General features: G+C 52.3%; 1 protein-coding gene across 1 annotated transcript in view; it reads left to right on the forward strand.

Annotated features, from left to right (window-relative positions):
* Positions 1-10,932, forward strand: part of TNS1 (tensin 1) — a 69,467-nt gene extending 58,535 nt beyond the window's left edge. Inside the window, 11 exon segments of the mRNA XM_030951899.1 lie at positions 11-335; positions 337-880; positions 2,220-2,306; positions 2,937-3,068; positions 3,483-3,575; positions 4,241-4,318; positions 4,407-4,478; positions 4,559-4,727; positions 4,995-5,063; positions 5,411-5,443; positions 6,467-10,932. Of these exon segments, the coding sequence (XP_030807759.1) occupies positions 11-335; positions 337-880; positions 2,220-2,306; positions 2,937-3,068; positions 3,483-3,575; positions 4,241-4,318; positions 4,407-4,478; positions 4,559-4,727; positions 4,995-5,063; positions 5,411-5,443; positions 6,467-6,611 (1,747 nt within the window). The 3' untranslated portion in view covers positions 6,612-10,932.
* The last annotated feature ends 3,372 nt before the right edge of the window (positions 10,933-14,304 follow it).

The raw sequence follows: 14,304 nt of genomic DNA on the forward strand, positions 1-14,304 counted from the left end.
CTCTCCTTAGGGCCTCCCTCCGCAGCTACCCATCGGAAGGCAGCCCCCATGGCACGGTTACACCTCCCCATGCCTCAGCTGAGCCCTTGTACCGCTCGCCTGTTGGCTCACAGATGCCCTCTGCTCACAGCAGCTACCAAAACTCGTCTCCATCTTCATTTGCAATGGTCCAAGGAGGGGTCCCGGGCTCGGCATACAGCAGCCCTGACTACCCTGATGGCCGAGCGGGCCTGCAGCCAGAACCCCAAGCTCGGCCACAGCCACAGGTCAATGTGGTGGGGGTCCACACCCTGCCAGGGAGCCCCCGCAGCCTGCACCGGACAGTGGCTACAAACTACACCGCCCAGCCCTGGCTTCGGGCGAAGAGCCATCAACCCCAGCATGAGCGCTGCTCCTGGCAGCCCCGGGCTGGGCAGGCATGCTGTGATTGCCCATGGCAACCTGGTGGCACCACCAGGTAGCCCCAGCCTGTCCAGGCATCAAGCAGCAGTGGCCACATCCCCTGGCAGTCCCCTGTATGGCTACTCCAGCCCAGAGGAAAGGCACCTGACCCTGTCTCGGCAGAGCAGCTCCTCTGGCTACCAGCCTCCCTCCACGCCGTCCTTCCCTGTGTCCCCGGCGTACTACCCCGGCACGAGCACGCCGCACTCCTCCTCCCCGGACTCGGCTGCCTACCGCCAGGGCAGCCCCACCTCGCAGCCTGCTCTGCCTGAGAAGCGCCGCATGTCAGCTGGGGACCGCTCCAACAGCCTCCCCAACTATGCCACTGTCAATGGCAAGGTGTCCTCACCCCTCTCCAGCGGCATGTCCAGCCCCAGCAGCGGGAGCGCCGTCACCTTCTCCCACACTCTGCCGGACTTCTCCAAGTTCTCCATGCCAGGTAAGGGATGCTCTTGGAGGTTCCTGCGCCCCCCTGCCCTACTCAGGGCTTTCCCCTCCTCCTCCTTGTTCGCTGTCAGGAAAGGGATTGCAGCCATGTCCTGATTTACCCCTCCTGTCCATCCGCAAAGCAAAGGCACCGCTGGGGCTGGGGCCATTTCCTGCGCTTTCTGACAAATCCAAACAGGAAAAACACCGACTAGCATCTCTGGCATAAACAGCTTCCAGAGATGTGTCTGAGGAGATCAAAGCTCCTGGAGGCAATTTTTCTCTGCCGTGGGGATGCACTGACCTCTTGGCCCCATTCCCAAAGGGCTTTACCCCACTGGGACCCCGCTGCCTCCTCATTTCCAATGGTGCAGAGCCCCAGGTGCCATCCTGCCTGGTACACTTTTGCCGGCTCTGGTTACAGACACCTTGGTGACGTCAAGATTGGGCTGATAGGAGCAGGGGAATAAAGCTGTGGGGCAGCGGTGGCTCCGGCTGCTGGGCCAGTTTCTCTGCTGAGCAGGCAGCCCTTTGTGGGCACTCTGGCACTTGTCCTGGCCCTGTGACTCCCGTGGCCAAGGACCTTTCCCAGGGGGGAAGCATGAGCAATTAAAACCCGTAACAACTAACAAGCAGCTTGGAGAGGGGAGTGAGCCCCCTGCCTCTCCGAAGGTGACCAGATTGCTGAGGGCTGATAACATGTCTCCAGCAGAGATGCTATCCAATCCTCTTGGTTGTTGGCCTGATTGTTTTTGGAAAGCAGGTAGTTGTAAATGCTGCCTGAGTAAATGACAGCTTCACAGCCAGAGGACCAGCTCCCGTTGGGGCTGTGCCTCTGGTGGGCCCTGAACAAGGCACAGTCAGGCTGGGGCTGCTTTGCCTAGGGTAGATTGACCTGTCCAGTTCCTCTTCACAGGGCAAAGATAATGGAAGACATTTATTTTTATGAAGTGTGATCCAAATCTTGAACATTAGAGAGCAGTGAAGGTCCTCTGAAGTCAGGATCTCTCCAGCACCTCCAGACATACCTCTTTCCTCCAACAATTTTTATTTCACCTGGCCAGCTTCTTTTAAATAAAGAATTCCCATTTTGTCTCTGGCTGTTTGCCATAGGGGCTCATCTGACACACAGCCCTTTGAGGCCCCTTGAGCTTGGATTTAGCTTTGGATGCCCAGCAGCCCCATAAGCTCCAGGTAGTGATCAGCCTGTCTGATTATGGGAAACTGGGCTGAGGTTAGTGCAGTCGTCTGGATCTGAAAGGAGGTGGACGTATTAATGCTTTGGCTGGATGTAGAGTTTCAGATACAGCATCTTTTAACTTTTTTCCTGTCTTTTCTTCCCTTTCCTGCAGACATCAGTCCTGAGACTCGTGCCAATGTCAAGTTTGTGCAGGATACTTCCAAGTACTGGTACAAACCAGACATCTCCAGGGAACAGGGTAAGTAGATGACACAGGGTTGGGAGTTGGGATGTATCAGGAATCACAGGGATTACCAAGGATTTCCTTTATGGATTGGGTTGAGAGTGAAGGTGAATGATGACTGCTCAGGCTGCTGCAGATGTGGGGTTGAAGCCCCATTCAGCTGCAGGTTTGTGTGATGTGGGCTCTTCAAACCTTCCTCTTGGTAGAAGAGCTCCAGTCCCTGCAGTGTGCTGTGGATCTGTGTTTGCAGTTCAGGGTGCAAAATGCCTGGATCTTGAGCTAATAATGCTCAGAGGTGTCTTGGAAACATGGCTAAAAAGAGTGGGGAGAACAAGGAGGCAGCAGGATGCCTTCAGGGGCATGGTCCCAGCATTTGGGTGTTCGCTCCTGCTTGCTCTCCAGTACTTGGTTGCTCAGACATAGGCAGGATGGGAACTGGAGATGCCCACACAAGGGCAGTGGAGGTGGGGGGAGATGAGCCTGAGCCGGGCAACCCACTCAGCCATGCAGGAGGCACGGTAACATTGTGGTGCCTGGCTATGAGATACGGAGCTGGGCCACCCCGTCCAACTGACACCTGCTGGTGTCTTCAGGGTATGTTGGTTCTCACCATGCCTATCTGAGCTCTGCCATTCTCTCCTGCAGCCATTGCCCTGCTGAAGGACAGGGAGCCGGGGGCTTTCATCATCCGAGACAGCCACTCCTTCCGGGGAGCCTATGGCCTCGCCATGAAAGTTGCTTCTCCGCCTCCCACGGTCATGCAGCAGAACAAGAAAGGTATTGTGTGCCCTTCTCCTTCCCACGCCGAGATGCTTTCCATCGTTCAGCCAGGGCGAGCGGGCAGCTGGGGCTGCTGAGCCAGTCGTGCCCTTGGGTATGTGCTGATGTGGCGGGATCCCTGCCTCCCAGGGCACAGGGAAGCACCAGACATCCTCTGCCCTGAGCTGTGGAGGGCTCAGGAGCACCTACATCTTGGACTTCATTATAATGAAATGGGTACAGCCTCTCCAGCCCACCAGCACTGTGGGGCAGCTTGGCTTGGGGTTGACCATGTGCAAAGGGACAGATTTGAGGAGGGTGTGTGTACTGTTAGGGACCCATCTCTTGAGCTGGAGCACTGGTTCCTTAATGGTACTGCATAGTAATAGGAGGAGGGTGGCTCTGGTGTGAGAACCTCTCATCTCTTCCCAGGAGACTTGACCAATGAGTTGGTGAGGCACTTCCTCATCGAGACAAGCTCACGAGGTGTGAAACTAAAAGGATGTCCCAACGAGCCTAATTTTGGTAAGTGCCCCCAGCGTGCTTTCCACATGTGGGGTTGGACTGGGAGAACCTTGCCTACTGTCAAAGCAGAACTGTTTGGGAGAGCCTGTTACTGCCTCTTGTCCCTGTGTAACTCAATGCTGTGGGCTTGTGGAGCCTCTGTGTTCATGCACACTCATGAGAGCACACAAACGTGCCTGTATGCATAGGTACATACCTTTCTACACACACATGTAGAACAGCTGATGCTGCTGGGAGGGTGGAGGGCAGGGCTTCCCCTTGTTCCATTTATTCCATGACTAGTGTTGTCTGAGGAGCTGCATGAAGACCTCCGCTGCATTTTTTGCTCCTAAAGTGGCCCTGGCACCTCTGTCCCCTCCCTGATACGTCTGTGGAGGGCTACATGGTGGTTTCAGTGAGAGGAACTGCCACATGTGGCATTAGGACCATTAGTGAAGAAACCCACCTAAAAGCCTGTTTCCATCCCCCCAGAGCAGTGGTGACCTAATCAGGGAAAGCTGGAGTTTCTTGTTCCTTTCCTTGGTTAATGGTTATCACACTTTGGATTGTGCGGTTCCATAGCTCAATGATTTTGCAAAAGGATCATTGTATTAACCCAGCAGGTGCAAACAATTCTTCATCTGGCAACACTGGCCCTGTGCTGACCATCTTCCCTCTCTCCCCAGGCTGTCTCTCAGCGCTGGTGTACCAGCACTCCATCACACCCTTGGCCCTGCCCTGCAAGCTGGTCATTCCTGACCGAGGTAAGAGCATTGCATCTGTCCTCACAGCCTGCAGGGAGGGGGTAGATTTCCAAGCAGGGAGCACCAGTAACCATCCCATGTCTCCTAGATCCCATGGAGGAAAAGAAAGACTCTGCGTCAGCCACCAATTCAGCCACAGACCTCCTCAAACAGGGTGCCGGTGAGTTGAGAGGGGTTGTCATGGGGTGAACTTGGCTTGGGAGAGCTGCTTGACTCCATGTCTGCTGTCTCCCTTTCCAGCCTGCAATGTCCTCTTCATCAACTCAGTGGAGATGGAGTCTCTGACGGGCCCCCAGGCCATCTCGAAGGCTGTTGCTGAGACGCTGGTGGCTGACCCCACGCCCACAGCTACCATTGTTCACTTCAAAGTCTCCGCACAAGGCATCACCTTAACGGACAACCAGAGGAAGTAAGAGCCTCCATGGCCACATCTCTGGCCAAAAGCCACTGTTGGCTCATTCCCAAAGCCCACAGGGCTGTGATTCAGGAAGTGTGTTGCTGAAGGATGTCCCTGGGATGGCATCAACCTGGTCATGGACATGGCTGGGCTTTGTCCTTGACTCTTGGAGCAGCCTATGGGAGACCTATGGCAGTGTCCTCTGGGCTGGTGGAGCTGGGTTGTGGTGGGACAGTGGTGGAGCTTGCCTGGCCCTGATATTCCCCTTTTGTGTTTCAGGTTGTTCTTCCGAAGACACTACCCCCTCAATACTGTCACCTTCTGTGACTTGGACCCCCAGGAACGAAAGTGAGTGTCCCAACCTGGGGGGAGTGCATGACCCCCAGCCCTTTCACTCCTCTAGGCTCCTGGGATGCTTGGAGCAGGGTCTTTGCGTGCTCTCTCGTCTGCTCTTGCAAAGAGAGAATGCAAGGTCTCCTTGGATAACTGTGGTGCAGTGCCAGCTTCTTCTGGTGACTTTTTGGTGTCTCCAAGCACCTTCATGCTGAGGGAGAGGTGCATCATTTTTCCATAAAGCCAAGCCTGTGCAAAGCCAGGCTGGCCTTCCAGGATTGATGTGGTGGCCCCCATCATTGCCCTGTCTCTCTGTGGGGTGCAGGAGGGACCATCTCTCACATCTTCTCTTCTCCTTGCAGGTGGACTAAAACTGATGGCAGTGGCCCAGCCAAGTAAGTAGTTTCTGTGCTTCCCAGCAGATTCCTCCCAGATGCTGTGGAGGTGGCTTCTGCCTGTATTTGGGCATTGGCTGGGACATGCCCTGTGCAGGGCATCCTGGCTGTGTTTGAGGTGGGCTCAGCTCCTCACTGCAGGAGTGTTTCACCCAAGCATGAGATCATAGTCTTGGGAACTCTGGATGCTTCTTTTAGCCTCAGATTCCTGGTTAGAGCAGGTGTGGCTCTTGCTGAACTGACCAAACTGGAAGCTCTCCCAACATTGGGAAAGTTGGGGAGTCATTGGGAACCAGCTTATGGAGCAGAGCTGGGGTTATGCTGATGGCATGTGAGCTCCTGGTCATCTCTTCCCTTTCTTCCTGTCCTGACCCATGGGAGCACAGAGCTGTTGGCTGAGCCCATTTGCAGGGGCCAGCTCCCACTAATTTTAGCCATTGTGTGAGCGAAGGGGTTTTTATTAGGATGTCCAGCTGCTGGGATATTTCCCCTCCCCAATTAGAAATGCCATAGCCTGGGCCTGTCTCACATTCTGTTCCCCCTGTATTTATAACTTCAGTTTGCACATTCTAATTAAAAAAAATAAGGGACATTTTATTCATCAGGGGAGAGACAGACAGAAATAACCAGATAGTCTCATTCAGCTTCCGGTGTCCTTGCATGGCCTTCATCTCTTGGAGGGTCTGCCCCAATGGCCAGTGCATCTCACCTCTGGTTTCAAGAGGGCAAACCAAGGCAATGCTGTGCTCATCTGGAAGGTCCTTTCTTTGGGATGGACTTGGGAAGGATGGCAGAGATGTTCAGAGCAAGGGTGGTTGGGTCAAGAAATTATTGAAACGGCCTTCAAAGAAACTGAACAAAGGGAAGAGGAGATGGGCCTTCATGCAGGCTGGTTTGGGATGTATCCCTCTGTGTTGTGAGAGATGGACATTACAGAGGGGAACTGGGACAAAACCATGTTGGAAGAGGGTGGTGCTGCTCCTGCAGGAGCAATATTGAGGCTCTTGCCTTCTCCCCACACAGGCTCTTCGGCTTTGTGGCCAGAAAGCAGGGGAGCACCACAGACAACATCTGCCACCTCTTTGCTGAGCTGGACCCAGACCAGCCAGCTGCAGCCATCGTCAACTTTGTCTCCAGGGTCATGCTTGGCTCCGGCCAGAAGAGATGAGCTGGCACTTGCGGGTGATTCTTGAATTTTGGAGAAGGACTTGGAGCTGATCCGAGAAGGAGTGTGAGGAAGTGCATTGTGGGAGAGGGAAGTGAATTGGGGGGGAAGGGTTGGAATTTTGGAGGAAAACAGCAAACAACAAAAAAACACCAACAAAACCCCTAGAAACTCAACACAAGCCAAACACACACGTAGAGGAACCAAAGCCACGCACCTACGAAGGAGAGCCACAAAGTCACGCCAGAGGGGATGCATGTCCCATTGCAGGGAAGGTGACCAAAGCAAAGGCGGCAGTGAGGGGTGTGTTTCCAGCTTTCAGCATCATGGCCTCAAGTGGTGACATCCATTTGGGACTGAATGTGGGACCATGACTGGTGTTGTCCATCTGGAAAAAAAAAGAGGCAACTGGCAAAACCCATGGAAGAAGCTTCATCCCAGCAGCTCCATCTGCTGTGTGTTTGAACTGACCTGTAGGAGATAGTGGCATGCACTGGGTATATGGGACACCAGAGGAGATGCTCTCGGAAACCTTCCCTTGTCCAGCTGCAGAGGAGGGTCCTCACTGGTCCCTGTGCATCCCCTAAAACCTGCTCACGACCTGGTAACTTGCTGGGGACATGGGGAAATTGGTCCTGAACCTTCTAGTCCCTGGGGAGCTTAGCCATGGGCTGACCTTTGTTGACCCAGAGGCCAGCACCAGTCACAGGTGAGACGCTGTGAGTCCACCCGGAGAGGGGGGTCACGCTGTTTCTCCACTTCCCCAGGGGTTCTTGTGCCCCCCAGCCTGTGAGGAGGTGTGGGGGTTCCTGCCACCCAGCACCTGGGAAAGGTGGATATTCCCCAGGAAACTGGAGGATGCAGAAAGTCGCCTCCTCTCCCATCTTCCCCTTTTCCCTCCCGTCACTAGTCCTCTTTGACAGTTTTCTCCTGCGGCCTGTCACATTCTCTTAACACAAAAAAAAGCAAAACAGAAAGGAAAGGAATAGTTGTAATAATAATAATGATTATAATAATAGCGGATGCTGGCACAGGTGGGTTCCCTGTGCAAAGCAGCAGACCCGTGGCTACCCCTATCTAGCTCTTTGGAGACACGCAAGCGGTTTTTAAATTGCATGGACATTCAAGTTGCACGAAAGGCAAACGACTACAAGTAACTCAGGCGCTTTTTTTCTCCTTTTGTTTTGGAGGCCACGTTAAAAAAACAAAGAAAAAGAAGGAAGAAAATTAAAAAAAAAAAAGAAAGGAGTCTGCAGTGGCTGGGCAGCTTTGGCTCAGTGGGGAGGTAACAGGTCCTCTGAGAGCCACCCTGGTTGATACATGTGTACCCTTCTAAACCATCTGGTTCAAGGTTGTGCCCCTGAAATGCACCATAGTTTTGCAGTGATTTCAGTGCTGTTGACTTTTCCCTTAGCTTTGGTAGGTGAGGAGGGCAAGTTGGGTGGAGAGAGGGGCAGAGGGCCTCTGTGCCACTGCAGGGGGAGAGATCATGGTCAGGGTGCAGCAGGTGGAGGTCCCAGCCCTATGGTGCTGGGGAGGGGGCAGAGGATGTTTCGGGTACATGTGCAGGTTTAGGGCAGGGGGAATGGTCCAGCCGGAGCTGCAGGGTCATTGCTGAGCCCTCTGCTGCAAATATTCCCCCTGAGAGCTTTTATGGACAAAGTTTTCAGTGCAAAGTGGCCCAGATAGTCTTTTGGGGACAAAAATTACACACATAGCACTGCAGTCCCCTGGAGAGCTTGTCTCCCATGGACCACCCTTGCCTTGATAGCTATAATATATATACAAGCTATACTGACAAAATACTGTAAGCTAATGAAATTTTAAGGAGGAAAAAAAAGGTTAAATTTACGCTCCAAAAATATTTATTTTTGCCATATCGCTTTCTGCGCATCATATCTCCCCCACTATATCCCCCCCTTCCCCTGCCCTGGGGAAACACCTGCATGTTAAAAGAAAATCCAGAGCAAGGCAAAATACAGATGGGGGAAGAGGTGGGGGCCCCAGAGTGGGGTGGCTGCGTGTGAGCAGTGCGTGTGTGCGGGGTGTGTGTGTGTGTGGGGGGAGTGAGCGGCGTGCGCGGCCGCACAGGCTGCCAGGACCACGGGCTCTGCTGATGGACTGAAGTGTGAAAGGAGGGGTAGCGAGGAGCTGATTGTGAGATGGTGGTGGGACAGGAGGTTCTGGGAGGGCATTCCCCCTCCCTGGCTCCCTGGCTGCACGGATGCAGAGATCTTCTAATTTTTGACATTTCCAAAAAGTGATTCCCTCCTTCTGCGAAATTCAAGCGAGACAAGAGATGATCTCACCCGTAATCTCCTCACCCTGCCATTCACCCATCAGAGAAAACACTGTGTTTATAGATATATAAAGATATATTTTTGAAAGCCTCTATTTTTCAGACTTGGTTTTCTCACTGCTAAGAAAAGAGATTATAATAATGTAATTTTATTTTAATCTGCTGCCTTGGAAACTGGTGCTTGGAACTCCTATTTCTCTTTTTCTCCCCATACAAATGAAGCAGATCTAAGCACCCCAGAGACGTTGCATAGAAGCCAACCCCAGCAGCTACCTGCCAATAGCATCACACTTGCTTCGGGCCCTGAGCCTCTCCCGGCTTCCCCACTAATCCACTAGCTGAAAATTTAGACTGTATCCAAATCTCAAACACTAACAAAATCATCTGATGATTGTATTATTTTTTAACACACAGCTAATCACCGTCCAATGATGTAGCCGGGTGTTTATCAGCTCCCTTTTAAAGGCACTTTTTTTCCCTTTAACTCCCTTTTTAAAGAAGGTTTTAAGGTGTAGCAACCCTTTCTGTCCCCAGGAGAGACCATCAGCAGCATTTAGGATTGCCCACGTCCTGGGGCTGGTGGGGACCTAGTGTTGATATTTTTTCCTTATGAAAGGGACAGAAAATACTCTTTGGGTTTTTCCTTTTTTTTTTTTTTTAAGTTCAGTCATGCTATTTGAGATTCGAGCTTGCACGAGTTAAGCCCAGCATATGTTTCATTGTAATCACACTGCCGTTGTCAGCAGCCGGATGGTATCTCTCTCTCGCTCACACACACACACACACACACACACACACACACACACACAAAACACACACATCCCTCCTTCCTACACAAAGAACTGCATATATTCTTGCCAAAGATATCCTTAAAAACGCACTTTCCCCCACATATATATAGATAGATATATATTATTTTTTTTGTGTGTGTGTAAATTTATTGTACGTGCCCTTTTTGTGTCAGTTTGTTCTTTGGAGAAGCCCGTCCTGCCTTTGCTGTCGATATTGCTGTCTATTGGAAAATGCTCCCTGGGGAAGTAATTTGCTGTCTGTCCTGCTCAGTGGCACCTGCAATATACAAAATGTGGGGTTCCCATTCAATGGGGCTGCCTCTAGCTCTGCCCCTGGGAGCTCTTTTGGGAGATGATCCATGTCATCAGCTGGTGATGGGATGTATCACTGCATGGTCTTCACCAGCCCCTCATCACTGGTGGAGACAGCAGGGCTCATGGTTTTGAGCAGAGTTTGGGGTTGCTCTGAATGCAACACTTGCTGGCTGCCTCCTGGTCAAATTACACATGGAAAACAAACCAGGTAGGGAGAAAAAACCCAACCCAGCCTCTGGGCATTGATTTTTTCAGTGAATTCAACCGCCTGAACCAAAGCGTAAAGTAAATCCCCACCCAGCAGGTCGGGCAGGTAAAGAAACCAGTTGCCCCAAAAACCCCAGACAACAGCATCAACAAAAGGCAACCCTTCCCATTGGAGCAGGCAGGATGATCAGACAGCAAAGGAGCCCGCAGGGGCTTGTTTCATTTTGTTCATTTGTTTTGCAAATTGCGAGGTTGGTTTGGGGTTACTATTTTTTTTCTTTTCCTTAAAAAGGAAAAAAAAAGAAAGAAAAAAGGAAGCAATATGACGTTTCTGTTGGCGGATCCTGTGCCGCCGTGTTATGCGTGGGGTTTTTTTTTGTTGTTGTTGTTGTTGTCTTTGTTACTTTGGGAATGTTACAGATTTATTTGCTAATCAGTGTTAACAAACAGTTTCAAACTTTTAGACTCCCCCATTTCTGTGTATTTATATAGATGGAAAAAAATACATTATATTTTGTATCTTTATGCCCATAATGTTGTTGTGCGTGTAAGGATGGCTTCGGTCGCACCATGTCCGTGTGTGAATGTCACTCCGCTGTTGTCTTCCCATTGTACAGATGTCGGATTCTTTGCAGTTCATTGTATTGCTTTATAAAGTGGTAAAAACAACAAAAAAAAGAGCCAGTTATATAAAATATACTGTTGCTTGGAATGCCAGCTTGGTGTTTGGATTGCTGGAAATGTATCTTGAAATTTAAGGAAGCATAGGAATAAATGCTCTGGTGTTTTTGCACAGGGGAAAAACAACCCAAAACCCAAGCCCATATGAAAAGCTGGTGGGTGCTGTTTTCTCCGGGCTGTCGTTCCCCCTGTTCCTCGATGGCAGACTGGGGCCCCCGGACAGACGCCGGGTGGTGGGTGTGGGAAGAAGGAGGGGCTGTGCTGCTGCTTGTCAGCCTCCAGCCGCAGCTTGTGTTCACCAGATGCTGGCTAACCAGACAGCCCCCAAACTTCCGACACGGCTCCAGCTCCAGCCTGGGCTTTTGTTTACCAGCAGGGATCTCTCCAGCTTGCCTGCAGGCGCTGGGTGCTCTTCAAGTCCTGTTGCTTTTTTCCAGGTTGCCTTTGGGTGCTGTCTGCCCAGCCTTGGGCAACCCTTTTGGGTCCATCTCCTGCAAAGGAGCAGGGTAGGATGATGCTTGTGTGGGGCCTTTGCCTTTGCCGAGGTGGCAGTTTGGGCTCTGCTCCCATTAAATCCCACTCCCCTATGCCTTTCAGAGCCATCCTGCTCCCTTGTGCCTGGCAAAACTTTCCCCAAAGTCTCAGGCCAGGCTTTTCCAGCATTTGCGTAGCATTTCCCAGCATCTGTCAGAGCACTCAGCCCCTGGCTCTCTGGCTCCCCTCCTTCCTCTCCTTGCTGAGTTGGTGGCCAAGACCCAGCCCCCTGGATGGATTGAGTTTAATTATACAAGAAATGTCAGCCAGAGCAGCAGCAGTTTCTCTGGCGCCAGCACTGCTGTGGCTCAGAGGCTCAGAGTTTCTCCCGGGGGCCGGCAGCACTAAAAATACCTCCTGTCTTTCTCTAAAATAGCTGCAGGGCGAGGGGCGGATTGCGGGGACTGCCTGAGTGGGGACCCCGTGCTGTGGGGCTTGTGCCTGGAGGCAAAGGCAAGAGAGGTAAAAAAAGAAAGGGGCGGAGATGGAATGGTTTCTCTGAAATAGCCGTGGGGCTGTGGGTGGGCACCCAAGCCACCAAGTGCCCTCCAAGCTAGGCTGCACCACGGAACCTTTGAGGTACCTGGCATCTGCCAGCCTTGGCCTCAGTTGTCCCTCATCTACCTGCAGGCAAGACAGGACCTGCATCCTCCTCGCCCTTTCTCACACGGCAGGGATGGTATTTTCTTTTTAGCTTCTCTTAGTTTTGTTTCTTCCCTGATTCCTACTGGAATCCTCAGGACCCAGCACCAGCCGCTTTCCCATTCCTGCCGTTCCTGCCTGGCTGGGATGGCCACTGCAGAGTATCCCTGGGCAGGGAGGAGAGGCAGTGAGTGCCCGGCGAGGTGGCACACACAGGCTATTTGTTGCAAGCCATAAACTGCTTCTCATTCCCCCCCGCCTTTTCTGCAGTTAATTCCCCATTTCCTTTCCAAAATTCCTCCGGAACTTCTGGTTTGTGTTTTTCCTCAACATGTTCTTATCTGCCACTCATTTCCCCTCGCCAGCTCTGACAGCACAGGCTTTTCAGGGTCTCTCTCTGTGCAGATTGCTGCTGTACCCAGGCCAGGCTTGTGGTTCTGGTGTGACCACTGGGAAAGGCAGGTCCCACCAGCTTCATGCTGGGAAACCTTGCCCCCATTGCATCTCCCCTTGTCTACTGAGTCCTCACCTTCAGGTTCCTAAATCAGTGTTTTTTTCTTGTTACAGCCCCAGCTCTGGGGACCTGGGGCCGTCCAGGGAGTGTTTCTTGTGGGGCTGTGAAAGGTGGCAAGGTTTCTCTCTGTGCCTGTTGTTTCAAGAGAAAAGGGTGGGTATGGTGTCAGACAGTCAGGAAACCCTGGGTTGAGAAACCATGGTGGTGGGTTTGTTCCCCTCTGCCCCCATTATTTTTGGTTGACTAAGCTATAAGCAATCCTCAGATCTGGAGCAAAACTAGGGTCATGGTGGTGGGGATGGAGAGGTTTTGTCTCCCTTCACTTTTATTCTTTCTCAGGCTTCTCAGCAGTGCTGGGTACCCTTCAGAAGCGTCCTCAAGGGAAACAAGAAAGTATGACACAATATGGCTTTTCCTGAGTATCATGTCTGGGCAAAGGCCAGGAACCAGACAAATTCCACAGGATGGGAAGGGTGGAGCAGACCTGATGTGGGCAAAAGCCACCCTGGGGCTGGTGTTACCTGTGCTCATGCTGTGCCCTTGGGAACAGAAGTGAGCTGCAAACCCTGCAGTGGTGTCCAGGATGCAGCTGCTGAGTTACTGCTTCCCTGGGTGGCTCAGCCAATGCAATGGGGACACTGAGACCGATGGATAGAAAGGCAAAGGGCCCCTTGCCCAACCGTCTGGGGTTCCTCTGGCCACACAGTCTGGGGCTGAGCAGCACCAGACCAGAATGAGGGCTGCCATCCAAACCAGCAGGGCCTGGAGAAGTCCATCATAAGAAAAGGAAGTAAGAAAAGACAGACCAGAAATGACTCTGGGGGCATCATCATCATCCCAGGAGGATGTTACTGCTCAGAGAAGGGCATCAACATGCAGCCTGTGGTGCAGGAATTGCCCACTCTCCGTGGCTGTGGCCGACAGGAAAAGAACAGAAAGGAATTTGGGTTAAATATGGAAGAAAGAAGGACAATGTGACACTTAGGAATGGTTGATCTGGAGAGGGAGGGAAGACAAAACCCTGGATGTGTTGGAGGGAGGGAGGGAAGAAGAGAGGGAGGAGAGGGGCTGGGCTAGTCTGTCTTCAGAGCACAGCGATTGGAGAAGGGTGATGGGTAGGACTGGGCTGTCCTTCTGCTTTGTGAGGTTCTGGCTCCATCTACAGGGACGTGTCTCCAAGTGATGGAGCCTTGGACTGCTGCATGCCCAAAGCCGGGCAGGAGGTGATGTCTCCTCTCCTGCAGCCAGCTTCTTCTGTGGCTCCTCTCCTGAGCACACCTCTGAATTATGCTTCTGCTTTTAGCTCACCTGTACAAACCCAGGACACGTGGGTTTGTACAGGTGAGATAAGGAGATGTCCTGAGATGGAGAGATGCCTCAGAGGCAGCTGGGTTTGTACATCCCTGAGATAAAAGGGCTGGGAGCCAGCCCGGTGCCTGCAGGAGGCAAATGCAGTCAGGGCACTTTGAGCTGGGTGCAGAGCACTCACTCCCAGCACTGCTGGTCCCAGACTTGTGTGCTTTGCACAGCCTCTGCCAGAGCCTGTTTGCCTTTCACATGAGTGCAGCCCAAAGACTGTGCCTGTGCAGGCCTTCAGTGCCAGCAACTCTCCCCACCCCACAGCAGTACCAGGCAGCCTTGGCTCCCATAGGACCATGTAGTCCAAGCAAATCAGGCAGGCAGCCTAATTCAAAGGCTTAGATGAGTCAAAGT

Source organism: Camarhynchus parvulus, chromosome 7 (genome assembly GCF_901933205.1).
Source record: "Camarhynchus parvulus chromosome 7, STF_HiC, whole genome shotgun sequence".
Classification (NCBI taxonomy): Eukaryota; Metazoa; Chordata; class Aves; order Passeriformes; family Thraupidae; genus Camarhynchus; species Camarhynchus parvulus.